This window comes from Heterocephalus glaber, unplaced genomic scaffold (assembly GCF_053883595.1).
Source record: "Heterocephalus glaber isolate CG9 unplaced genomic scaffold, H.glaber_assembly_v1.0 deba00001547, whole genome shotgun sequence".
NCBI classification, from domain to species: Eukaryota; Metazoa; Chordata; class Mammalia; order Rodentia; family Bathyergidae; genus Heterocephalus; species Heterocephalus glaber.
Window position 1 is genome coordinate 8,292,579 of NW_028258340.1, and position 26,443 is coordinate 8,319,021.

At 45.3% G+C, this 26,443-nt stretch overlaps 1 protein-coding gene and 1 pseudogene across 3 annotated transcripts; both read left to right on the forward strand.

Annotated features, from left to right (window-relative positions):
* Positions 1 to 3,830: 3,830 nt before the first annotated feature.
* CUNHXorf38 (chromosome unknown CXorf38 homolog) lies at positions 3,831 to 24,755 on the forward strand. Of its 3 annotated transcripts, none has more exons than XM_021262567.2 (7): positions 3,834 to 4,129; positions 4,282 to 4,416; positions 10,040 to 10,159; positions 12,943 to 13,017; positions 13,494 to 13,673; positions 19,720 to 19,882; positions 20,304 to 21,136. In XM_021262567.2, the coding sequence occupies exons 1-6, from the start codon at positions 3,914 to 3,916 to the stop codon at positions 19,879 to 19,881; spliced, it is 888 nt and encodes a 295-aa protein (XP_021118226.1). In that variant the 5' UTR covers positions 3,834 to 3,913; the 3' UTR covers position 19,882; positions 20,304 to 21,136. The 3 variants fall into 3 exon arrangements, with proteins under 3 accessions (XP_021118227.1, XP_021118226.1, XP_087045973.1); XM_087189847.1 differs by having other exon boundaries at positions 3,840 to 4,129; positions 12,943 to 13,092; positions 20,304 to 24,755; XM_021262568.2 differs by lacking the exon at positions 13,494 to 13,673 and having other exon boundaries at positions 3,831 to 4,129; positions 12,943 to 13,092; positions 20,304 to 20,491.
* Positions 22,180 to 22,535, forward strand: LOC147824338 (anaphase-promoting complex subunit 15 pseudogene; annotated as a pseudogene).
* Positions 24,756 to 26,443: the final 1,688 nt, after the last annotated feature.

Consider the following 26,443-nt stretch of genomic DNA (forward strand, 5'->3'; position numbering starts at 1 on the left):
GACACTCACTGTGTGTGTATAAGCTCTCTAGACTTCTTAGGGCCTCCCTTCATTTTTAACCTGGTGGGTCCAATAATTAATCTTTAATAATACATGTCTGAAATTTGACCAAAAAATCCTGTTTGTTTCAAGTTAATTTATTTTCTTCAAACATTCCTAACTTAACTGATAGTAACATTTAACACCATGGTTGTCTTTCAGTGTAGGATTTGGGTACAAAATAATCTAGTCCAGTGATGGCGAACCTTTTAGAGCTTTCAGTGATACAGCCCTCTGTGACACGCGTGCCATAGGTTCGCCACCCATGATCTAGTCTTTGAGAAGAAAGTGATTTATACTAAAAGGATCCCAAATAATGCAACGGTTCTCATCTGTTGAGGATATGGGAACTTTTCTGTTAGGCAAATTTTATTTACAGGATACTTCTGCACACAGCATTAACTAGGACACAAAGAACTTTAGTGCTCTACCCTTGCATGAAGTTTCTGTGACATTTCTTTATCTCACTTCACTTTTCCTTGTCTTCCCCAACAAAACTGAAGTTGTTCAATCAATCTCAATTTAATTTGTTGTCAACAAAATGATAGAATGGTTTACTTGGAAGAAACCTGGTCCACTCATTTTGAAGAGTCCAAGATTCAGGCCTGTCCAGAATCTAGTGGAGTGTTTGGGTATTGACACATCTCAGCAGGGTTTCTTTTTGGAGCACTGTACTGTTTCTCCCAGTCAGAGACTTTTTGAGCTTCAAAGAACATGATCTGAAGCAAAGATCTTCTGGTGACTTGATGTTATTTGGAAAAGATTTTAAAATAATGTATCATTCTGAGTTATCTGGACACTATAATACTGGCTCACTGTTAAATTTTAGATGCTTTGTCTAATTCCACTTTAAGATGATTTAATTGGGTTTCTATAACCACCAAATTCTAGTTTCAAGCATCCTACTGTAACAGTATATCTGCTCTCAACTTTGCTTGATTCCCCATTCACATCTGGTTAGAGGTGAGGCCTTCTTTGTCTTTCTTTTGTGTCTTATTTCTGCCTTCATCTCCTGCTTCTCACTCAACTCTGTTACTAGTCAGGGGCAGGTTTATCCTTTCTTTAACTTACCTTTGTATCCTTCTGTTTTCAGTCTCCTTATAATGGTACTCACATAGATTTGGCAATCTAAAATGTCTTTATCAAGGGTCAGCCCTTTTCTGTTTGGTGCTAAACCCTTTCTTTCATGTAGAAATCTACATGTCATATACAAGAAGAGTATTTTTATCTGCAGAATAATATTGTTGCAAATAATTTTAAAAACAGACTTTCCAAATATTTTTTAAGTGTAGTTTTAAAATGTTAATTGAATTTTTATGCATAATGCATTCAATGGGCACTTTTTCCCTAATTATGACTTGTCTCTGAATGCATTGTGTAAATCAAAACATAGGAATCAGTGAACAGAATTTGCTTTTGATGCTTATTAAGAGTAAACCCATGAATTTGAGTTTTGATATCATGCTTGGTACTTGGAAGTAATACATACTTCATTAAAGCTTGACATTTAGAATTTGAATTTTAAATTTCATCACAAACCATGTCTTTTGCCTCTTTTGTTACCTAGGTTCAATCAAAGGGACTGGATGCCCATAGCAATTTTCCCCAGTAGGTGATTTGGGACTTTTAGGTGTTTTCAATGTGATTTTAGTATTTACAGTAATAAATAAATTTTATACAAGTTTCAGAGAACTGCCAACTTTCTCTAGTTAATTTTGGTGAAGATGTTTTGGATTGTAGTCTGGTTTAGCATTAGTTTAGCCTCGAAAGAAGGAATTAGTCCTGATTGCCACCTTCTTTTTTCCATCTACTGAAATGCTGTTTTAAAACATATGGAAGTGCTTTTAGAATTAGGAAGGAAAGTGAAAACTTCAACAGAATATACCAAGTTATTGATAGGAGCTGAACTTTATGTTTGAAAACTGAGTGAGCTAAGGGAAAGCATAAACTGAAACATGCATGATTTTGAATGTAAATACCACTAACTACTTTGTTGCAATTAACACAGTGACTTGTTCACCTGCAGGATGCTAATAGTCATTCTCTGGACTGTGATCAAACTGGTAACTTCAAGAAAATATACTTGGAACTTTGCTGCTCTGAATTCTGATACAATTTCAACATAAAAGTTGTTCCTTCCATGTTTTTTGTTTCCCCAAAGAAATACCCATTACAAAAAAAAAATTTTTTTAAAGAAGTGAGGTCTTGCTGTGTTGCCCAGGTTGGGCTTGAGTCCCCAGGCTCAAGCAATCTTCCTGCCTCAGCTTCCTGAGGAGCTGGAACTACAGGTGTTCTTGATAGGATATTAATATACTGAAAAGTTTAAGAGCCGGGGATTTAGCTCAGTGGTTCCAGCGCCTGCCTCACAAGCACAAGGACCTGAGTTCGATCTGCGGTACCAAAAAAAAAAAAGTTTAAGAGAACTTACATTCAAGGGATAGAAAGGAAAAATGTTAATGTAGGTTCATTGTTTCCTGTGGAGTTTTCTTTTTCATTGGATTTGATGGAATGGAAGGTGTCAAAGGGTATGACTTGAATTCCCTTAGGATGGATTTAGCATTGAAGGGTTTAAAGATTAGCAGAAGCCAGGCAGCCCTGCTGCACATCTCCAGGAACACCACGATCTCACAATTTTCTATGAATTGCCCCACTTCCAAGTGGTCAGTGATTTGTTCAGATACCTTGCCCAGGAATTTAAGTGATGAAATCACTTTTTATTTAGGTCAATGTAAAATAATAGCTAATAATTACTGAGAGCTTACCATGTGCCAGGCAGTGCTCTAAGCGTTTGCAATGTGTGTTTAATGTCCCCAACCACCCTATGAGGTAAGTATGAATGCCCCCCTTTTACAGACGATGAATGGAGGCCCAAAGGAATGAAGTAATTTGCTTGGGATGAAGTTAGAATTGCTTACAATCAGATTACTTAAGAAGAGGCAGTTTGAGTCCAGAGATAGTGCTTCTGTACACAGCCTGTTGTGAATCAAGCAGTCCGGGAAAGGCTTCAGTGTTTACATTCTTCCTTCGAAACCTTTTGACTACACACACGTTTTTCAAGCTCAAGCAACTCAATAAAAGGAACTAAAACCGACACGACTTCTTGTCACTTGGAGTTGACAATCTAAAACCTCTGACCTCTGTGGCACTTAACTTGCAATTTTAATCACACTACCTTTGCGGTCTAAATAATTACCGTCTGACCTTTTCCCGATACTTTGGGATGTGCTTAGCCGGCTTGAGTCTGCAGCTCTCCAGAACCCAGGGAGCACGCTGCCCAGTGTGCCTCTGCCAGGCAGCCCAGTGGTGGAGTTTTTGAGCTTTGTGTCCGCTTAGCACACCGCGGGCGCATGATACGTGCACGGTACAGGCAGCCAGCGGTCACGTTTCACTAATGCCTAAATTTGCTACAGCCAGTCTGCGGATTTAGGAACGAGTTAACTATCTTTCAGGATTGCATAATGCAAGGAATATATGTAATTCAAGAAATGTGCTTTGAGCACTTTCTCAGTCTCTACAATAAAGATTATCAGGAGTCCCTACATCAAGGAGAGGGAGTTGAATGTGTTTGGGGGAGGGGTGGGAGGGGCAGGGTCTCAGTCTGGGGGACGTGCAGGGGACGAACGGGTTTCAGGCTGAGGCTGCCTGGACGCGCACCGAAGCAATGAAGCACAGCTCTCACGCAAAATAGGGCGGGGTTGACGTATCGCGGAAACGAAACCACCCTCCCCCCCCCCCCGTGACGAGGCGCCGCGCTCTCAGCCTCGGGCCTGCGCGTTGGCCGCCTCTGGGCGGGGCCGCGCCTGCGCCTTGGGCGGCTCCCAGGCTCCTGCCCCTGCGCACTGCCGTCCGCCCAGCCCCCGGCCCGAATTGGAAAATGGTGCTGCCAGAGCTAGCAGCGCGCCTAAACTGCACGGAGTACAAGAACTGGGTGAAGGCGGGACACTGCCTGCTGCTACTGCGTAGCTGCCTGCAGGGCTTCGTCGGTCGCGAGGTGCTCTCCTTCCACCGCAGCCTGCTCGCGGCCACCCCCGGCCTGGGCCCCCGCGCCACCTGCCGCGGCGGTTCTCGGTGCAGCCCGCGTGCCCGCCAGGTGAGCACCCCGCCCGCGAACTTGACCACCGCCCCCACGCCATTCCGGTCCCCATCTCGGAGCACAGAGTGTCCCGTTCCCTCTGCGGGTCGGGGCCGACCGCGGCGCCTCGGGCTCAGATTCCAGGCCCCCTCACCTCCGCCCCCCTGTAGTTTCAGCCTCAGTGTCAGGTGTGCGCAGAGTGGAAGCGGGAGATTTTGAGACATCACGTCAACAGGAATGGAGACGTGCACTGGGGAAACTGCCGGCCGGGCCGCTGGCCCAGCGACGCCTGGGAGGTGGCCAAGGTAAGCACCTGCAGCCGACGGGAAGGAGGGCGCGGCGGGTCCCGTGGTCCCCGGGGCGGCTAGTGGTCCTTGCGGAAGCCCGGGCCTTCCGAAAGAGGTGCACAGATCGCTGGCTCGTCTGGAGGAAATTGTCTAGGCAGTTAGAGGCCATTAGAGTGAACCTGACCCAGTTTAGTGAAGTAGAAGCTTTTCAGTTTGCTGCCCCTGCTTGGGAAGCTATAGAAAAGATTTCAACAGGAGGTGCTAGGATGGGGCGGGATGTAGAGCGAGCGCGGTGAGCAAGGGCCTGGAGAGAGATGTAAGTCGTGTTTGAGGGCGGGGTCATTTGGGATACGGGTGTCATGAGGATGGCAGAGTATGACAAGGGAAGTTAAGATAAAGTAGAAAAGACCCGAAGTGCCCAGCTAAAGAATAAAACTTAGAGACAGTGGAGATGGGGCAAGCAGCCAGATAGAGACTCTGGGCCTACTGGGAAAGTGTTTTGACTTCCCCATGTTTGCCAGAAGCCCAGTAGTGGGAAGAGAGGGGCATTCAGAAGCGGCTTCCTAACAGACTAATTTCTGGAGTCAGCGTAGCGGGGGTGGCACCTAGGGAGGAGGTGATCTGAGGCCTATCCCAACTGCTTGGGTGATGTTAGTCAGCTTCTGTACCCAACCGCAAAAACCAGGGGACTGAATGGTCTGCGTCGGGGGTGCCCAGACTTGGTTTGCATGGACAGTAAACCTACCGTACCTACATCCTTCTCCCCATTTTTTTATTGCCACCATAGAGTTGTTAACTTTTACCTAGAAAAGAGAAAAATTTTAAACAAAACCCTACCCTTTCTTGTGACTGCCCCTCATCTCTTTGTTCTCCACTACTGTTTTCACAGCCCTGGAATCCCCTTGAAGCCAGTGCCACCTGCTTATGCCGCTCTTTCCTCCTTTTTGGGTTTTTTTTTTTGGTACCGGGGATCAAACTCGGGACCTTGCACTTTCGAGGCAGGCGCAGTGTCACTGAGCTAAATCCCTGGCTGTTTTGTTTGTTTTTTGAGGCAGGGTCTCACTGTAGTTCAGGCTGGCCTTGAACTTTCAGCAATCCTCCTGCCTCAGCCTCCTGAGTGCTGAGAGTGCTGGAATTGCAGACGTGTGCCACCACATCAGGCTTTCCTCCTCTTTGTTGCTGGCCACCTGTAGACCCAGTCCAACCCCATTCTCTTAGTTCCTGGGCTTCCTACTCTAACTTCCTTCTTCCACTGTACTCAGTGCCCCTCTTGTAGGTTCACACCCTGGACCCTGTTGGCATAGGAAATCTCATTAACATCCTGCTTGCCTTTGGCACACTTACTCCAGCACTCCTGGCTCCACCCTGTGTCCCTGTACTGTGCTCTTTGAGGCTTTTACTGCTTTCTCTATACTCAGTAACTCCGCCCTCCTGCCTGCCTTTGTTTCCTCAGCAGGCCCAGTTCCCAGTCCCTTGTAGCTAGCCTGGTCTTTTTCTCCTTTCTCTGAACTTGCCCCCCACCCCCCCAACTCCATCCCTGAAGATACCAACCATCATCTGCTTCTGCTCAGGCATGAATTTCACAAAAGAGCTGACTGGTTTCACTTTTGTTTGGCCACACGTCTCTCTCTCGGCTCCAGTTCCTAGCTTTCCTCACCCAGCTCCCACTCCTGTTCCTCCACCCTTGCTCCAGCTGCACACTTTGCTCTGGCTTCCTGGAGTTGATGGATGCCCCCAAACACAGACTTCCTTGTCTTTTTGCCAAACCTACCAGCCTGTGCACCATCTTCCCCCTGCTATAAAGGAAGGAGTGCCTCCTCTCACTGTCCTGTCCTTCTAGTACTTGTGTGTTGGGTCTTATCCCCTCCCACCTGCCCAAAGCCTTGAAGTCTTCAGTTGTCATTCTTTCTCCCTCCCAGCTTGTTTTCATCGCCATATAAATAGCTCAAATATCATCTTGGTTTATTAATTAAAAAGAAAGAAAAGTGGTGGTGCCTGCCCATATTCCCAGCACTGTGGGAGTCTGAGGCAAGAGGATGGCAAGTTCAAAGTCAACCTGGGTAACTTTGAACTTAGAATGAGACCCTGTCTTAAAATGGGGCGGGGGGGGCCCCTCTGGGCTGTGGCTCAGTGAGAAGGCCCTGAGTTCAAACCCCAGTACTGACAAAGAAAGGATCATAACCTTTCTTAACATAACCCAGGAGTTTTTCTTTAGGTACACACCTAAGAGATATGAAAACATATATCCACACAAAAATGTGTCCACAAATGTTCTGTACAACACAATTCCCAGTAGCCAAAAGTGGGAAGCAACTCAGATGTCCACCAGATGACGAATGGACAAACAGTCCGTACAATGGAATAACTTTTGCCATAAAGAGGAATGAACATGAACAGATCTTGACAACATTATGCCAAATGAAAGGAGCTAGTCATATATTGTATGATTCTATTTATGTATGTAGTCTTTTGTGTGATTCATTATTCATTCATCCAGAATAGGCACATCATGGAGATAGAAGGAGATGAATTGTTGCCAGGACCTGGAGTATTAGGGGAATGATAGCTAATAGATAATGGGGTTTCCTTTGGGGGTCATGAAGATGTTCTAAAATGACTATAGCAATGGTTGTACAATTCTGTGACTATACTAAAAACCATTGAATTGTGCACTTTAGATGGGTACATTATATCTCAATAAAGCTATTTTTTAAAAAACACTTGCCAGGGATTTAGCTCAGTGGTTCTGTCACCTGCCTCGCAAGTGCAAGGTCCTGAGTTCAATCCCCGGTACCAAAAAAACCCCCCCAAAACTCCAGTAAATACTTAGAAAAAAAAATTTTTTTTAAAAGGACATGCTTTCCTTTGATCCTCGCTCTCCAGTGACCTCCCTGTTTCTCCATCTGCCTCCTGTAGGCACACTTGGCAGAGCTTTTCCAAAAGAGGCCTGGTTCTGCTCTCTTTTCCTTGGCTTCTGGTACTCCAAAGTCGTCCCCCCCACCCCCTGCCTCGCTTCTGCCTTGGTGACCTTTGCCAGTCACATCTTTCTTACCTCTCAGGCCTGCAGCTCTGCTGGGCTTTGTAACTTCTCATCTCCTGCCTCTCTTCCAATCTCCTTGGCTCTTCCTTAGCCTTCCTTGGGTCCCAGGGCTGGGCCTCTCCCATCCACTTCTTCCCTGGTGACTTTGCCCGGGCCTGTGGAGTTAAATGCTGCCTTTGTGCCGATGGCTACCAAATGTATGTCCCTAGCCCTGCCGCCTTCTCCGACTCCAGATGCACGTATCCATCTGCTTCCCTGACCCTTCTACTTCGTGGCCTCACTGGGACTTTGTATTTAGTCCTAAAGTGTCTAAAGTGGGCCCCCACCAGACGCCCATTCTCACCACCAACTTCCCAGACCAGAACCATCATCATTTCCAGTCTTTCCCTCTCACTATCTCCCCTTCCTCACATGTACCACAAAATGGTTTTGGATTCCTCCTCTCTTCCATCTGTGTGTCACACCTCTCACACTCCTGCCTGGACTCTGCCTCAGCCTCCGGCCTGCCACCTCTGCTGCTCCAGCACCTCTGGTTGGTTCCCCCCACAGCAGCATATGCCTTCTGCAAATGGGAATCCTGTCTGTCCATGCCGTGCCTTCACGGCTTCCTGGTGCCCTTAGAATAAACTCAGCACTTCCTTTCTGAGCCAGTGAGGCCCAGCATGGTCTGCCCCCACCCCCTGTCCTATTCACTGAAGGGACAGCAGAGGGTGAACAGTGGTAGTAGCACCTGTTTCTTACCATTCATTGGGTGCTCACCATGTGGGACCTGGTGGTACACAGTATAATTTTTAATTTTTTAATAGGCATAAAGGAATTTATTAGGCACAATTTTCAAAGTGCACACACAAAGAACTAGAGTGTGGGCCTTCAAAAGGGAGAGAGGGTCCAGACCCTGGGGTCTGGAACTGGGACTATTTATATGTTTTTAGACAGTAGAAATCTAGAATTTGTGACTATAGAAAGATTCACATATATTCACTTATATCGGGCTTGGTTTCCTATAAGAGAAAAGCGACAGCCCACCCACAGGTAGGAAGATAATAACTCATTTTGCGAAGGGCAACAGATTCGGAGTTCAAAGAGTGTTTTAGGCAAAACAGATCACACAGTATGATTTTTAAGAAACTGCTTTCTCTGCAAGGAGGCAGCAGAGCTGCCCCATTGGCTTCTAGTTCTGAAAGGGAATAATTATGAAAGTAAAACTGTAATGTGGAAGAGACTGGTTCATATCTGTGAGAAAATGCCAGACAGGACCCCTTTCATAGTGCAAAAGAAAACACTAGGCTTGGCTTAGAGGCAAACTAAGACCCCTCTAACTTTCCATCTTCCTCTCAGCAGCAGCTGAATTACAGTTTCTTTTCTTCCATTTCATTGCATTTAGTTTGCCTGCGATGAGTTAGTTGGCTTCTTTGTTTTCTTGGTAGCATCCATATTTCAGAGTCAGCATGACCCTGGCTATTACACATGGAAAGATAATGATGGTACTGGCTACTGTACTTTTTGTGGGGCCATTTCCTGTGCACAGAATCCTTAATTATGTGAAGCTCAGGTGTCTGATTTCCTCGCCATTGGCAAGCACCACCAGCGTTTTCACAATACCAGTGCAAGCAGCACTGTAGGAGGCGTCAGAGTTGCCTGCTTACTGAAATGCATTTGCTTTTGGTGCAGCAGATCTCTTATTTAACGTTCATACTGAGAGTCATTTTTCGTATTGTCATCTGTTCCTTTCCCTTGGCAGGAATGTACCCCTGAGACTCCTCGCCTGGTAAAGTTGTGTCAAGATGTAAGCTTGGAAACATTTCAGGAAAGGAGTATGCCCAAGTCTTGCTATAATACCATTTTTGTGGCCCAGGCCATAAAATCTTACTAAAGGCAAGATTGTGCTAACTCACGGCCTTCTGGGGTGCACTGTATCTCAAATCCCAGGTTTCCCTCTGCAGCTCCTGTGGCGGTCCTACTCACTTTACACCATTGACACCACCATCGCCAGCGTGTGTGGCCTGTTGAGTAGCACGTGCCAGGCGCTGTACTCATGCCCTACCTGCATTTGCTTACCGAATTCTTACAACAGTCTTCAAAGTGTCATCCCATTTACTGACGAAGAGTCTGAGGAGAAGCAGTTTGCTTAGGGTCACACAGCTGGCGAGTGGCTAAGTTGGCATTTGGACTTAGCACTGTCACACTCCAAAGCCCAGATTCTTAATACTACCATTCTGTACTTTCTCAAGTCACTTAGAAAGCATGCACTTTGGAATAACTATTCTTTTTAAACCTTCTTCCTTAACAACTCAGCTGCCAAACTATCAGTAAGGAAAAGAACTTTCTTTCTGCTTACGTGCCATTAAAACAGGACAGAAAACCAATGATGTCAGTGTACCTAATAGCAGAGAAATAGTGCAGCCCTTTAGTTATTGCCCTTGGCCAGGGCTTAGCTAGGACATTGTTTCCCCACTTGCATTTTGAATTTACAAGGCTTTCACTTGAAACCTCAGTGTGGAAAAGAATTTCAGTCATCATTTGGGAAATAGGCAAGCAACTGCTTCTCTGTGTCCTAGCGTTGGAGGGACTCAGGTGTCCTTCGTCCCTCCCCTACTACAGGCCTTCATGCCCCGAGGACTCACAGACAAACGAGGACCTGAGGAATGTGATGCAGTTGCTCTTTTAAGTTTTATCAACTCCTGCGATCACTTCGTGGTTGACCGAAAGAAAGTCATAGAGGTAAGAGCCATCAGGTTCAAAATCATACACCGAGTTAGTTGGGTTGGTACTGGGAAGGCCAGGAATGAGACACCCTGTGACACGAAGCCAGCCCTGCCGGCATGATACAGTGGTCCTCAGGACAGCAGTGTGCCAAGTTAGGCTTAGGTCCAAAGTTGGCATCGTTTGCTCATGGGGCTCATGTCATGTGCACCTGCCGTGATGTCCAGGTGGCCAATGCAAATGCAATCAAGAGCTAACCACTTATTCTTCCTAAATAGAGTTTCCTGGCAACTTGTTACTGTGCTATTTACCTTTGTAATAATATGAAGCTTGGATTTCCCTTCCCTATTCAGCCAAAAATGGAAGCAAAGTAATATTCTGTATTTAAAACATATATATACATATATATATACGTGAGGCTGGGCATGTAACTCAGTGGTAGAACGCTTTCCTAGAATGCATGAGGCCCTGGGTTCCATCCCTGGTACCAGAAAAGACAAACAACACAGTGCATCATCCTGTCTATTGTATGCCTGGCAGAATCCTGCCCTTCCAAATCTCAGTGGCTAAATAGTTTTAAGACCAGATGATATAGAACTGAAGAAAATATGAATACTAATGGATAATATTGTCAGAATAGATCACTATGCTTGTAAAATATTCTGGGAGATTTAGATTTTTTGCTATGTCACCAACGAACAACTCTTTCACATTTATTACTCTCATGGTCATCAAAGCATCCTTGGATTATTTATAATATGTAGCGAAAATGCTGTATATTTGCCAGCGTGGCAGCAGCTGAAAAGATTAAATAATCCTTGATGACCTCACAAAGACCTATCATAGTGGTTGACCTCTTTGATATCTTTCAGCCAAGAATGTGGAAGACTATGTAAATTATATAATAGCCTATGATAGCACTTTTTTTCTTAAAATGTAGGCAAAAGTTGACTTTCTTTACACTGTGGTTTCCACATCAGAAAACTCACTTGACCCAACTTCCTGGCATGCCAAAAATTTTTGTATTGTCTGCTTCAGCCTGCGGGTGTACCCAGAGCCAATATGGGTGATCCTTGACAGGCTGTTTTCAGTTAAGAGATTTGGAAAAATGTGAAATAGCTTGCCATATGCAAGAGTTCAGGGGCTATGGATAGTTGCAGACTTATTTGTATTTCTTACTGTCTAGTCACTTTCTCATCGCTGGCACAAAATATCCAACTCAACACCCACAACTTAAAGGGGAGAGGTTTATTTGGGCTCACGGTTTTAGAAGTCTCCGTCCATAGTTGGCTGGCTCCAAGGCAGGAACGGCATGGCAGAGGGTACAACAGAGGAAAAAGTGCTTGCATCACAGTGGCCAGGAAGCAGAGAGGGAAGGGAGAAGTCAGAGGGAGATCCACCCTTCCAGGTCACGCCCCCAGTGACCCACCTCTAACCAGGCCCCGCCTCCTAACAGCATGCTCAGCTATTGAGCTGCTTAGTAGACAAATCCAGGGATGAATACAGGATAGCACTCCATGATCCAGTCACCTTCCAAAAGCTCTGCCTTGGACACAGAGTTTTGGAGGGGCATTCTAGATTTAAACCATAACACTCTAGTTAATGTACTATCACGTGGCAGAGGGTTGAACACCTCCCCCAGCCTTGGCCGTTCTTACAGGTACCTACAGGTCATATCAGGGACTCGTGGGTTGTTTGGAAACCTGCTCCAACAGCATAGGAAGCGGAAAAAGGCTGAACCACTCATCTTTGCCTGATTTTGATCTTTTTGTTCCAGGAGTCTTATGACCAAAATCTGGCTTACAGTCATGTTTTATTTGTCCTGCCTGGCTTTTTAAATTCTTTGAGCTGGGCGTGGTGGCACATGACTGTAACTCCAGCTACTCAGGAGGCTGAGGAACAGGATCACAAGTTTAAGGCCAGCCTAGGCAACTTAGCAAGACCCTGTGTGAAAGTAAAAAATAAAAAGGGCTGTCAGTGTAGTCAGTGGTAGAGTGCTTACCTAATGTGTGACGCCCTGGGTTCAATCTCCAACTCTGCAAAAAAAAAAACAACACACACACATTAAAAAAAAAATCTGAATTTCCAGTTTCCCTTGAAAAATTAGAAGGCCTGCCAGGTATGGTGGCGCACACCTGTTGTCCCAGCACACGGGGAGGGTGAGGCAGGAGGATTGACACGAGTTCGAGGCCAGCCTGGACTGCATAGAGAGACCCTGTCAAAAAAAATTAGAAGGGCTGGGGATTTAGCTCAGTGATTCCGGCGCCTGCCTCACAAGTGCAAGGTCCCAAGTTCGATCCCCGGTACCCCCCCCCCAAAAAAAATTAGAAGGCCTTATGACACTGAACTCATGTAGCTCCCATGGCAAAAGGCCACCCATTTATTAGAGGCCACTCCTTTAGCTAGGGTATCCACTCCAGTTTGTCCCAATGCCATCTCTCCTTATCTCTCCCTACTGTTGAACGGGGCCAGCTTCACTCAAGTTATCTGCCTGACCTTTGGAGGCATTTTAGATGTGACCCAAGGAGGACTTTACTTTTTGATTCATGCTCTCTGGACAGGATGAAATGAACTACAGATCAGACTTGGGCTGGAGGGCTGCACTGTCCTTTGTACTGACAGGAGCACATGCCGCACTATGCATGGCTATGCACCAAGGAAGGTCTGTTCCTCTTTATCTGGAGACCACACTTGTTGATTTTGTAATTGGCAAAGCCTTTCTGCAATTTTTCTGTGGAGCCCCAAGATCTCAGTTTACCCTGTTGACTTTGAAGCCTTTTATCTTTTTGTCTTTTCTCTAGGTGATTAAGTGCCGTAATGAGATCATGCACTCTTCAGAGATGAAAGTATCATCTACATGGCTTCAAGATTTTCAGGTGAAGATCCAAAATTTTCTGAATGAATTCAGGAATATCCCAGAGATTGTGGCAGTGTATTCCAGAATAGAACAGGTAAAAGTCCTATTTAACAGTTCTGACTTACAGAAGTAAGGGGTCACACACAACCACAGTCATTCATTTAGGATTTGACATTTATTAGATTTAAACTAAATTTTGTTTTATTTTTTGTGGTGCTGGGGATGGAACCCAGGGCTTTGTGCATGCTAGGCAAGCACTGTCCCACTGAGCTACATCCCTATCCCAGAACTAAATTCAAGAATGGAAGCAGGGGAAAGGATAAATCAGGCCAGTGGGCTGGGTGTGCAGGTCAGTCATAGGGTACTTGCTTGGCATGTGTGAAGCCTTGGATTCCATCCCTGGCAGCAGCCCCCAAAACAACAACAACAGCAACAAAAAGAACGAATAGATTAAGTAAATAAATCAGTTCATACATTCATGTGGTCACCCTACAGCTGTTGACATCTGACTGGACTGTTCACATCCCCGAGGAAGACTGGCCCGATGGGTGTGAAAATGAGGCAGGAAGTTACCTGAGTGTGAGCCAAGTAAACGAAATCGAACTGGAATTACTGAAGGAAAAACTTCAAGAGATGTACCTTCAAGCAGAAACACATGAGGTGTTGACCGAAGAGGTAAAGGAAAGGGTTACATCCTCTCTGAGGAAAGATAGACACCAGAGAAGGGGAACGGCTTGCGTTGACACATAGCCAGTTAGGTTTCTGATTTACAAGTCAAATAATTTCCAGAAGTTAGTATTCTTTTGGCACTGATCAATATTATATCTTAACAAATATTTTCATTTAATCAGCAAGCGTTTGAGGGCCTAACTGTGCCACAAAGTAGAATAGCAGGGTAAGGGCTATGCCAGGATATGGAACAAGAAGCTCAGGGGCTTCTATGCCTACCAGTCACAGACATTGCCCAAAAAGGCTTTGCAGAGGCCTATTGAGCTGGAACTCATGGATTCGGTAAGAGTTGGGCAAATTGGCAAAGGAAGGAGGATGTTCTTGGTTGAAGGAAGAGGACTTGGAAAGGCTCCAAAGACAAGACTGGGCTTGAGCTCTGGCCAGGTGAGCACAGGAGGTATGTGCAGGTAGGAGCATGGTAGGTTGAGTTGAAGCATTAGTTTGGAAGGTTTTCTGGGACATGCCAAGGAGTTTGGGCCTTCCCCGCAGCAGTGGGAGCCAGCAGATGTTTTTAAGCAAGAAAAAGCTGTAAGATCAGATGTGCCTTTTAGAAAGTGAACTCTGGGCCGGGGATTTAGCTCAGTGGTTCTGCCACCTGCCTCGCAAGCACAAGGACCTGAGTTCCATCCCCGGTACCAAAATAAATAAATAAAAAGTGAACTCTTACAGCACTTGAATCTTAGGCAAGTGGTGACAGACCAGCCAGAGGCCTTGGGTTGTGTGAGATACAAGAGAATGAGGACGGAAGCTAGAGGCTGTGCCGGAGGAGCTGGGTCTTGGGAACTTTGCACCACAGAGCTGATGGATCTTAGTGCCAGGTACATTACTTGGGACATAGCTTGAGTCTGGAAGAGTGGGAGAGGAGGGCTAAAGGGTCACCAGGGTTCTGAGCACCTGCAGGCTAGCAACACTCTCAAGTCATGAGAGGAAGCACAGGAGGCAGGCATCACCTTTGTTATGAGCAAGGTCTAAGAAGAAACTACCAGTCATAGAATTGTATTCTAGTAAGGTTCAGAGATATTTCAGCCTTGGCTGCATTTGAATTCAAGACCACCAGGAATCCATCCACCTTCCATTCCTCCTTGGTAAGGAAAATGGTTTTGCTGGTTATTTAACATGAAGTGTGTATTTCATTCATTAAGCTGGGCTCCTTCCTGGCACATATGTCTACATTACCATTTTCAGTTAGATCCGATGTTTTAGACAGCGTGGTGAGCTCTGTTAGCCCAAGGACTGGCTGCCTCTGGTGTTTGTGTGCGCCTGCTGTGTTTTTTTTGTTTTTTGTTTTTTGTTTTTACCAGTGATCAAACTCAGGACCATGCACTTGCACCCACAGCCGGGGGAACCACTGAACTAAATCCCTGGCCCCCTGCTGTGGTTTGTAAAGGATTGACTCAGAGTGTTAAGTCTTCTCTTTTCTAAAGCCTCTGGCTTTGTTTTAAAATGCCATTAGAACCAGCCCCAGTTTTCTTCCTGCTGCTTCTTCCAGAAGCAGGATAGAGTAAGAGAAGGTAGCCTGAGGCCCAGGCTCACTGCTGAGTCCTCAGTGGTTCCCTCTCCTCTTACGGGAGCCCTAGTTCTTTTCCTGTTCTTGTAACCAAGAGCAAAATGCATGAATAGCAACATGCTTAAGCCAGGTTTCTGATGGTAGAGAGCTGGAAGGGGACCTGGTGATTGTGTCACCATTTCCCCGGCTGGCCAGGTGAAGTGAGGGCCCTAAGGAGCCGGTGCTGGGGTGTGAGGCTGGCTAGAGGCCTCCCTTTCCAGTCCTGGTCCCTCGGCTTTGCACATACTGTGCCACAGGGCTGGCATCGCTGAGGCGGTGGCACCAGTAACTTTGTAATCCTCATTATCTCTGCGTTACGGAGAGGAAATAGGGGTTCACTGGCTTATCCTCTGGGTCATAAAGTCTCTAGGAAGAGTTGATAAATTCTCATTTTTCATGCTTTCTGCTCCGCAGACCATGGCATTTTTTACTTGTATTTCAGGTGATCAGAATGTAAGTTGGGATTGATTGACATGTTATCGCAAAGAAGTTGAAGGTCAGCCTTCCACGTGTGTGGAACTTGACCTTTTCTGAAAGTTCAGCGCTGTGTAGGTTATTCATGTTTGTTAGGGTTAGTCTGTAAAGGCAGGATTTGATAAGACCACATTTCAGCCAGTTGAAATTGCCATGAGTTATAAGACACATCAGTATTTCAGTTACTTCTAAGAAAGAAAACATGCTTATTGTAAGGTATTAGCAATGGCAAGATGCATTCTCATGTGAGGTGGTAGGATATGGAAAAAAATGTGCATCCAGGAATCAAGAAATATGGTGATTAGGGCTGGGGATTTAGCTCAGTGGCACTGCGCCTGCTTTGCAAGTGCAAGGTCATGAGTTTGATCCCCGGTACAAGAAAAAAAGAAATATGGTGATTATATTATGACCACGGGGTAAGTTGAGGACAATGCTTGACAGTGGTAACCAGGTGTGACAGTTCCTGCAGATGCACCATGAGGCATCAGGCCATGCCCAGAGCACTTGGCATCTCTGCTCTTTTCTGTTAGCTTGATGAACCTTAATGCTCTATGGTATAATTTTTTTTTTTTTGGTACCGGAGATTGAACTCGGGTCCTTGTGCTTGCGAGGCAGGCTGTGGAACCACTGAGCTAAATCCCCGGCCACTACTCTATGGTATTATTAAGAGGAGCACACATTTAAGTGCACTGTGCATGCACAGCCGAGATCATAAGATGCTTTCCTGGAGCCAAATGGGAGCAGTGGCTCTTTGGGCCCCTCCACACACTCTGGGAGTGTATCCCCACCTTGGGCCCACTTGCCCCAGAATTCATTCAGCTGCCGCCCAAGTGCCCTCCACATAGTCCCACTGGGCCTCAGAGCTCTGTTAGGAGGTGAGAGTTTAAAATTTCAGCTAGAAGCCAGGTGTGGTGTATGCCTACATTCCCAGCACTCGGGAGGCTGAGGCATGGGGCTCACGAGTTCGAGGCCAGCCTGAACTACATAGGGTGACCCTGTCTCAAAAAGCCAAAAATAAATAAAATAAATTAAATTTCAGCTAGAGAACACTGAGTGCAGCAAAGGGATTTGCGCAGACTGTAAAATCATTACCAATCTCTTAGACCCTGGGAAAGGATCCACCTTCCCAGAGGTTCATGGGGAAGCTTAGTGAGAAGGGGCAGTGACATCAGGGAAAGGACAGAAAATGACACATTAATTTGGTATATCCCAAAAATATTTATTGAGCACTCCTGGTCAGGCACAATTCTAGAATATCAGTATGTGTCAGCAAACTACACACACAGATCCTGTAGGAAGAGACAGATGTGAAAGAGTAAACATCACAAGTGAATGATGTGGGGCAGAAGACAAAGGAACTGGAGAGTAGAGTAAGGGGGGTCAGGAGCGGCAGAGTTGGGGACAAGTGTTTGTGGTGGTCAGGGTGGCCTCACCGAGGTGGTGAGACCTACTGATACCTTGGAGGAGGTGAGGATCAGTCCTGTGCATATCTGGAGAAAGAGCACTTAGGCAGAAGGAGCTGCAAGTTGAGCAGTCTGGCTGGAGTAGAGGGAGGGAAAAAAAATACTGCACTGAGTGAGATCAGAAGCCAAGGGAGAGGAAGTGGGTCATACTGGGCCTTGTGAGCCTCTAGAAGGACCCTGGTCTTCTTACGGTGATACGACCACAGGAGCCCGATGGTGTTGGGGATGCTCTGGGGTAGGTTGGGGTGCGGGGGAGGTGAAAGCAGGGAGACATGGTAGGCTACTGTGCAGATTACATAAGAGATGGTGGTGCAGGCCCAGGGGAAGGTGTAGAGGTGGCGAGGTGAGCGGATGTGTCGTGTAAACGAGGGGTCAGAGGAGAGGCCAGAGACGAGGCTGAGGCCAAGAGCTTTGGCTTAAGTGGCTGGAAGAGTGAAGTATTTGGCATCTTTTATCTAGAACAGTGGACCAGAATGTAGTGAACTGACTCTCAGTAAATTAAACTCATTCCTATTGGAAAGAATGTGGGGCAGGGGTGGGGAGTTGAATGGAAAAGAGAAGTGAAGCAGTTGGTGAAGGAGGAGCAGAGGTTTCTGCATAAAAGCCCAAGCAAACAAAAAGGAAATTATGTGGAATGGAGCAGAGCAGTTGTGAGGGTCTGTGGAGAGGGTCAGGGGTGACAGCACAGGGATCATAGCTCCTGTTACCAAGTGAGCCTAGGGGCTGGCAAGGAGGATGCTATGAGGGCCAAAAGTCCTGGAAGCGGCACCGGGCATGTCCGTAAGAGCTCTCCGCAGTGCTCCTGGTTATTGATACATGCCATGAATAATGTCATTGGTGTGGGCTTCCTTTCACATTTGCATGGTTTCCAAGTTATTATTCAAAGCCCAGGCATCTCACAAGAGCTCTAGGTCAGCTGGAAGCCCTGTAATTGACAGCTCCATCTGAAGAGTGAGACTCCAGTCTACCTTACTAACCAATCTGAGTTTCTGTCCTCCTCAGCACCTGCCTGCCTCTCCCTCCTTCCCCTGGTCATCCTGGCAAGGCCTCTCCAGCCTTCCCCCTCTCCTCTTCCCCTGGCAGCCAGCATCTGGCTGTTGAAGTCACTTACATCACAATAGCCCAGTGCGTGCTGCGCCTCTCCCATATACCTACTGCGTAGGAATCAACCATGACCCTTTCTAGAGTGTAAGAGCTAACAGTCCATGCAAGGACCCGAGTTCGATCCCTGGTACCAAAAAAAAAAGAGCTCACAGTCCATTAGGATAGGGTGCTGCACTGTTCTTCATTCAAGTTTAGATAATCTTGACTTAGCTTGGAGTTGGAGGTCTTCCATTGAAAAACATTCACCATACCCCAAAATTTGAGTCCCATCTGTTGTAAGCACTGTGACCAGAGAGGGTATTCTGGACTAAGCCTAGTGAAAACACTTGCATGGTATTACGCTGTGACTCCTTGTAGTAGCTTAAGTAGCTGTTGAGAGGTACATTCCTGAGGGGAGTTTAGAAACAGATACAACTTCTATACATGGCAGTTTTGGCAGAGACTATTAAAATAGAAAACTTGATCAGAATTAGAGCCACCTTCCACTTCTGAAAACAGATCCTACAACAAAGATGTCACTTATGCAAAATAACAAATGTACCAGGTTAATTATTAGAGCAGAAGGTTTGAAATATGTTAAAATATGAACCATCCATAATTGAAATGCTATTTAGCCATTAAAAAGCAGTGAGACTATTCTTGATAATTTCCTGTAGAAGAGATTAGTTGAGGAACAATGCATAGTATAATGCCACTTGTATTTTTTTAAAAATGTCCAAAGATGTGTTTACGTATAAATGCAGGAGATGTCTCAGGAAGAAGCACAAGAGATGGCTCATGATTTTCACTTCTGAGGGACAGGGTTTTCAAAAGGACTTAATTTTTACCTCGTTGATTTTCAATTTTTTGCCTGTAAATTTATTAGTATTAATTTTATAGGTATGTATATATATTTAACAGTAGTGAATGTACAAGCCCAAATTCAAAGTGAAAGGGCCTCATCTTATGTATGTACACACATGTGCGCACATGTATGTGTTAGTAAATATAAACTAAAGCCCTTTTATATAAATGCAGGAAGATTTAAAGCAAAAAGAATTTCAGAAGACAAGCAGCCCCCCCCATTGTATGGTCTCAGAGCCACTGTCCTGGGTCATGTTTGGTTTTAGTGGAAACTGCCTTATTTTAAAGGGCTGATTTTGTTTTTCAAACCTAAACCTATATCCGGACAGGTGCCTGTAGACAAGATTTCTGCCTCTTGGCGGACACATGAGCAGAACCCGGTCTTCTGCAGGCGGGGCGGGGGGGGGGGGGGGGGCCGTGCTGGGCATGCTGATCCTGTGTTCTTCTACTGAGCTACCCTGCCCGCCCGGGAGCCAGCCTTGAAGCTAGTAAGTTTTTTTATTGGAATTAGAAATCTGCCAAAATTGTCCGAAACTGTACTTTGTATGATTTCCTCTTGCAGATCTCAAATCAACTAGAAATGGTGAAGGAATTTCTGAGAAACAATGAGGATCTTAGAAATGGCCTTACAGAAGATATTCAGAAGCTAGACAGCCTCTGTCTACATCATCAAAAACTGGATTCAGAGGATCCTGGGAGACAGTCACCTGAAAGGAAGGCCTGAGGTGAGTTTAGGCATGTCACATTACAGAGGGACAGCCTAGCCTTCCCCTCTGATGTCTGTTCTCTTCTGTGAAGCCGTAGTGAACATACAAGAGTCCGACCTGGGTTCCCTATGTCCTTGTTATTTCCAGAGGACACTGAACTTTGTGCGCATACTCTAATTAATGGTACTCACACCTGTTCCTTGGCCGGTTTGTTTAGCCACATACACCTGAAGTCACTGGTTTGGTCTTAGGTGAATCAACTTTATAACATAACCAAAAAGCATTTCTTGCCCCTCTGCCCCAAAACAACACCAGTGATGCTCAGCTCTTCCTGTGGCTGCTTTCCTTAAGGAAAACTGGTTAACATGAATAACCCTCTTCAGTGTTTTACTTTCTCCCCCTCCAATAAAGAAAATGAAAACCTTCTCTTTCCTCCTAGGTTGTGCTTCGACACAAATGAGGCATACTCTGTGATGGTCCACGTGGCTTCTGGCTCAGGCATCCTTTTCTATGCAGAGGAAAAAATTTCCAGCGTACTGTACTCAAACAACAAGTTCTTGTTGTCCTGGACTTGGCTCTGACTCTTTGGGGTAGTTTTTTCATATTCATAAACTTGGGGTTATATAATATATACCAACCAAAAAGTACTAGATACTCTTGTGCCATAACTTGCTACCACCCAGGGACTTTCTGCTGTTTGAAGGGTGAGAGCCTCTTTTGGCTTCCTCTGGCAAAGGGAGTCGGGCCTGTCCTGTGCCAAGGACTCACACGGAGCACTGTGCCCCTGGCAGATGTGTCCTGTCCCTGCTACCTGCTGCCAGAAACCCTCATACTTCAGGACTGCGATGTAAGTGTTGCACTAGAGACCCTTCTGTTTTGGAAGAAGGCAGGAGGGAAACATGCCTGGAAGACCATTTTCTAGCCATTTGAGCTTGCTACAAACAGAACTGCTATTAGCTGGCTTGAGCACCCTGAGGCGGAGGGCGGGGCTGGTCATTGGAAGGTCATCAGGGACCCCGGGGGTAAGGGTAATGGGGAGCTTGTTTACATGGTCCTCTTGTGAAGGTGAGTCCACGGCAGGCTCCAGGCTTGCTGTTCTCTCCAGTGTGGAGCACAAGGCCTGCCAGCAGATGCTCAATGAATATTTGTTTGACTGGAGAGTCATCTGTTAGCCTAGGAGTATTTATTTGTAAGTGTAAATGTTAGTTACACTGTTAACTAAGCCTGGTCCTTCGTTATGAAATTGAAGAATGAAACTTCTCAACATTCTTATGGAAACTCATTTTCTTTTAGCAGATTCACAAATTCCTTCATATTTCCTCTATTCCTTTTACCCCCAAAGTATTCCACTCCTGCCTTTGTCCTGTTTGTTCCTGAACAGCAATAAGCACTGTCCCATTGTGTGCAGGGTCTGTGGGGTTGCCTCACTGGCATCTTCCCTCCATCCAATGGTTGCCAAGGTCGGTGGTACTAGACTGGGTCAGGTCGCTTCTCCACCTTCAGGGACAGAACTGCCTCATTTCCACACTACCTGGATGAAGTGCTCCATGCAAAGCCTGAGGGAAGGTGGGTGCACTTCTTTGCCTGTTCATTGGCCTGCAAGGTTATCTTTAGAGAACGGGCTGGGGCGTATATATGGCACATATTTCTACATCAAAATGCACTTAATGTAATTCTGTAAATCCCAAATGAGCACAGATGTGCCCATTTTTTCCTGCTTCCCAGTTGCTGTTTGGTCTTTAGTCTTGTGCTTGTGTGTTGCTGGGGATTGAGCATGCTAGGCAAGCATGCTACCACTGAGCTATAACCTGGCCCTTGTGTTTTCTTTCTCCCTTTCTTTCATGGAGTTCCTTGAAAAGACTTCAGTCGCAAAGTAAGAATTTTCACACATTTAGCAAAGTCCCAAACTAAGAAACTTCAACGAAGTATCTCCTAGCTTCTAGATCTGAGATGCAAAATGTGGGCTCAAATAGAACCTTGATTCGCTAACCAACTGAAGACCTGATTTCTAACTCTAGGAACTTTGGGATATGAACCCTTCCATTTTATACCTGCGTTATTAGTTTTTCCTCTGCCCAATAAGCACTTCCCAGATGTCAACCATGTGCCAGACATTGAACTAGATGAGAATATAAAGACATGTAAGGGGTGGGTTCTGGATGCTGTTGGGTCCTTCTGCTCAGAGAAGCGCTTCCGGGTTGCCACTGGCTGCCACCTCCTGGGGCGATAAGGAAACAGGCCCAGAGAGGTTAAGTGACTTGGCCACAAACAGCTAGTAGGTGGTGGACCCAGGACTCAAACCCAGTCTAGGAGCCATGTCCACCTTGTTCCCTTCACTCTTCCCCCATGTGACTGAGACACTGGTTTAATCTGGATCGGCCTTGTGTGGAGGAGACAGAGCTGCAGCAGCAGGAACAGCATCAGGCCTGGCTCCAAAGCATCGCAGAGAAAGACAACCTGGTACCTATTGGCAAGCCAGCCTCAGAGCACTATGATGATGAGGAAGAGGAGGATGAAGATGACGAGAATAGTGAAGAGGACTCAAGATGATGAAGACATGCAGGACATGGATGAGATGAACGACTGTAATGAATCACCTGATGACAGAGAAGTTAATGAGGAGGTGGACATGGGAGGCAACGAACAGGATCAGGACCAGTGGATGATCTAGGTTGACAAGGCAGGGTGGCTATTCCAGGCCAGCCCAACGTACCCTGCATCCCCAGCCCCCAACCTCTCAGCCCACAGAACCAGCTGACAGCCGCAGTGCCTGAAAGCTCAGCCATGGGCACTTCCTCAGCTGTTGCCAGGACCTGATCTTGACCCCTCCCAGACCATCAGTCTGCCCTTAAATCCCTAGAGCCTGAGCCCATCCCACCTTCCTGGCCACCCCCTGGTTGACAGGTCTGGTATCTTTCTAACCCTTGTTAATAAAGACACAGGGGGAAAAAAAGACATGTAAGTTATGGATGATAATGTATGGGCTGTCATTTTATGGATGTACCTGCTCTGTTAAGTCAAAGGTATTGTTCAGAAAGCTTTATACTGGAAACATTTAATTACATTGAAACAGAAAGGAAGACATGGCCAGCTAGGGCTTTAAAGTAAATGCAGCGAATGCAGAGTCATCAACCTATGAGCATTTCTTTGACAGAATTGTGTGCATGGGCACAGGGGCACGCACCGCAGTATAGCCAACCAGCCATTAATAGAGGACCCCTTAAATAAAGTGTAGCAGGTCAGACTGCAGAATCTTATGAACCTATTAGAAAGAATGAAATGATACTGCAATACAGTAATGTGGAGTGATCTATAAAACATACTAAATAGAAAAGCAGGGCTGAAGGTGTAGCTTAGTGGTAGAGCACCTGCCTAGCATGTATGAGGCCCTGGGCTCCATCCCCAGCACCATGACCAAATCTAAATAGGTAGAAAAGCAAAATGTTTAACCATGCTTAACTAAGGTTCGAAAAGTCATGTGCTTTTCCCAAGCTTTTTTGCTGTTAGGTCTGTGAAAGCAGCTGAGGCCTTTTTTTTTCTTTTTTGGGGGGTACCGGGAATCGAACTCAGGGTCTTGGGCTTGCCAGACAGGTGCTGTGCTGAGCCACACCCCCCCCAGGCCATATTTTGTATTTTGTGTACTCCCACATGAATTTTTTTTTTTAACTACCAGGGATCAAACTCAGGACCTTGTGCTTGTGAGGTGGGCAGTGGAACCACTGAGCTAAATCCCCAGCCCCCCACATGAAATTTTTATAAATGTGCACTCATATATTTTGAAGTTTTTTAATTAAAATTATTTCAAAATAAAGAGACTTGAACAATGTAAATTCAAATTGCAAGACCTCACTGTATTTTCCATAATTTGTTGTCATCTCCGTTTTTGTATCTCTACCTCCAGGGTTCTGGTGAATCCTCAGGGTCATGGGAAGAAACCTACTAAGCATGGTCCTTCTGCCTAGGGTTCCTTTGGTTCAGTGTGCACTCAGCAATATGATCTGCTCTCAGCCTCTCCCTGGGACACAATACATACTTTACAGTTTTGAAAAAATTCAAGAAAAAGATGACTTTAGCATTATGGTTTTTTTGGTTTTTTTTTTGCAGTATCGGAGATCAAACTCAGGACCTTGTGCTTGCCATGCAGGTGCGGCACCACTGAGCTATATCCCCAGCCCCTTTAGCATTATGTTTGCAGAGATAAGACAGTCCTTGGCTTTCCCAGGGAGTTGGAGCAAGATGTGTCTGTCACATTAAACTCAGCATAAAACATCTGAATTCTGGGACGTGACTAAAGTGTGTTTGTGACTAAAACTTCTGGAAAACTAGCTCTGCTAACTCAAAATGTTACTGGCTTTATAAAGTCGTGGTAGAGATCTGTAGACAGTTTTCAGTCACCAAGGTCAGGATGGATTATGTTTGAGCATTTGGAGAGATTATGCAATGATGGTTACATGAATGATTTGAAAGGCTCATTTATATTAAAATATTACTCATATGACTTAAACAGTAATATGTAGGCAAAAAAGCCTGGATCTGTTAGTTGAGTGGATGTGTTTCGAAAGCAGTGTAGTAAAAGCAGCATTGCATTAGAGTGGAGATGTTGCCATCTTTTGAATATTTCTTCTGATCATTTTGACCTCTAAATTATAAATGTAGAATGATGGGAAATTATCAGCAGTTATTATCTTGTTTTCTCTTACCAGGTTAATTAGAAGAAACCTACCTGCTCTGAAATGTCTTCAACAGACAGTGGTCTTTTATTGAAATATATTCAAATTACAAAATACATTTTGTAAGACATGCCTAAAAACAGATGAATCTCTGCTCATGTAATACTCAGTGAAGTGAAAAAAATCCTTTAAAGTTTTAATAAAAATCTTGATACAATTCATTTCCTAACTTTAAGAACTGTTTTTTATTACTGCATTGTAGTCTGAATTATCTAAAATATCAAGAGCTACTATTCTCTTCCAGAAACCTCAAACCCACGTTCTGATATATGCACATTAGTGATGACCACACAACTGTAAACTGAGCGTTTTGTGACATCCCTTTGGGAAGGTGGGCAACGACCTTACATGCTTTATTACTTTATACTGAGTATCAGAAGGGCACGAAAATTCTTATTTCAGAACCATGTGTGGTAGCCGGCCTCCAAGGGGGGTCCCTAATGATCCTTGCCTCCAAGTATTTCCACCCTCATATTGCCCTCCCACATTGTGCCAGGGTGGGTCTGTGTGAACATGATGGTAAGTTACTATACGATTAAGCTACAAAAGACCAGGACTTCTCTCTTGGCCTCTTGGAACTTCATTCTGGTGGAAGCCATGTTGTGTCACAGAAGCCCTCATGCAAACAACTGTACAGATAAGTGAGCCTGGAAGTGGATCTTCCAAGCCGTCAAGTCTTCAGAGACTCCTTCCTGATCCTCAGAAATTGTGTGATATGAGTTGTTTCAAACTGTCAAATTGGATGATTGGTTACATAGCAACAGATAATACACTTCTGATGTGTTCCTCACCTCCCACCTCACCCCCAAGTGCTGAATGCGAAATGGAGACTGCCCACTAAGAGGACTAATGCTTAGATGCCACAGAACAAGGAATCTTCTGGAGTTCCACTAACATGGCTGTCTTAGCCAAGAGCTGATGTATACAGAACCATTCTGGTAGTTGTTCTAACTTCTTTGTAGTTGAAATCTTTATCAAAAGCAGAGTTAAGCACTTTTGAACATACACAGCGGTTTCCCCAGTAACCACTGTGGAACTTCCTCCACCCTCCAGAGGCAAAGGCATGGGGAAATTGGGGTCAAGTCCTAGAAGAAGCCTCTGCCCTGGAGATAGTGGCCTCATTCTACAAACCCCACCCTTCTCTTTCCCCCTATCTCATGTTCCTTGCTTTAAGAAGTCAATGGTGCCCACCGGATTCCCAGAGGAATACTCTGGGCTACTGGTGTTGACCACTGACCCTTGACCCTCAACTCTAGCTGGCATTCAATAGAGTGTTAGGGTTAACCAGCGTTACAAACTCATTCTCTTCATTTTTAAGGATGAGAAGAGGAAAGAACTATTTTGTCATTTTTATTTTCTATTTTCCTAGAACCCCGGTGGACAGCAACCATTCTGAGTTGTTTATGCCATCTCCATGGCAGATTTTATCATTGCTCTTGGTTACCATGACCAAGATTCTCTTAATGAGTATTTCTTAAAAGTGTAAAATTGATTTTGCTACATTAATTTTAACCTACCTGGAAACATTTCCCTCAATAGAAATAGGCCCCCATACACATATCCTTTGGTGTAGGGATTTGTGACTGCACCAAATTTTAGATTATATGTCATACTAAAAACCCTTACTTGTGAACACCAAAAAGAAACAAAAAACATGTTCTCCACAGAGCTTTTTTAAAAAGCTATGAGTTAGTGGATAATGTTTTCCATTCAGTCTTCCTCCCCTATCTGACCCTCGGTTCTCAGGTCCTGTGAAGAGGGAGACCAGCCAACCTACCCTCTCCCAGAAAACACTTTATTCCCAGTACAAGAAATAAGCAACCCTCAGCAGCCTCAGCTTGATGTCCTT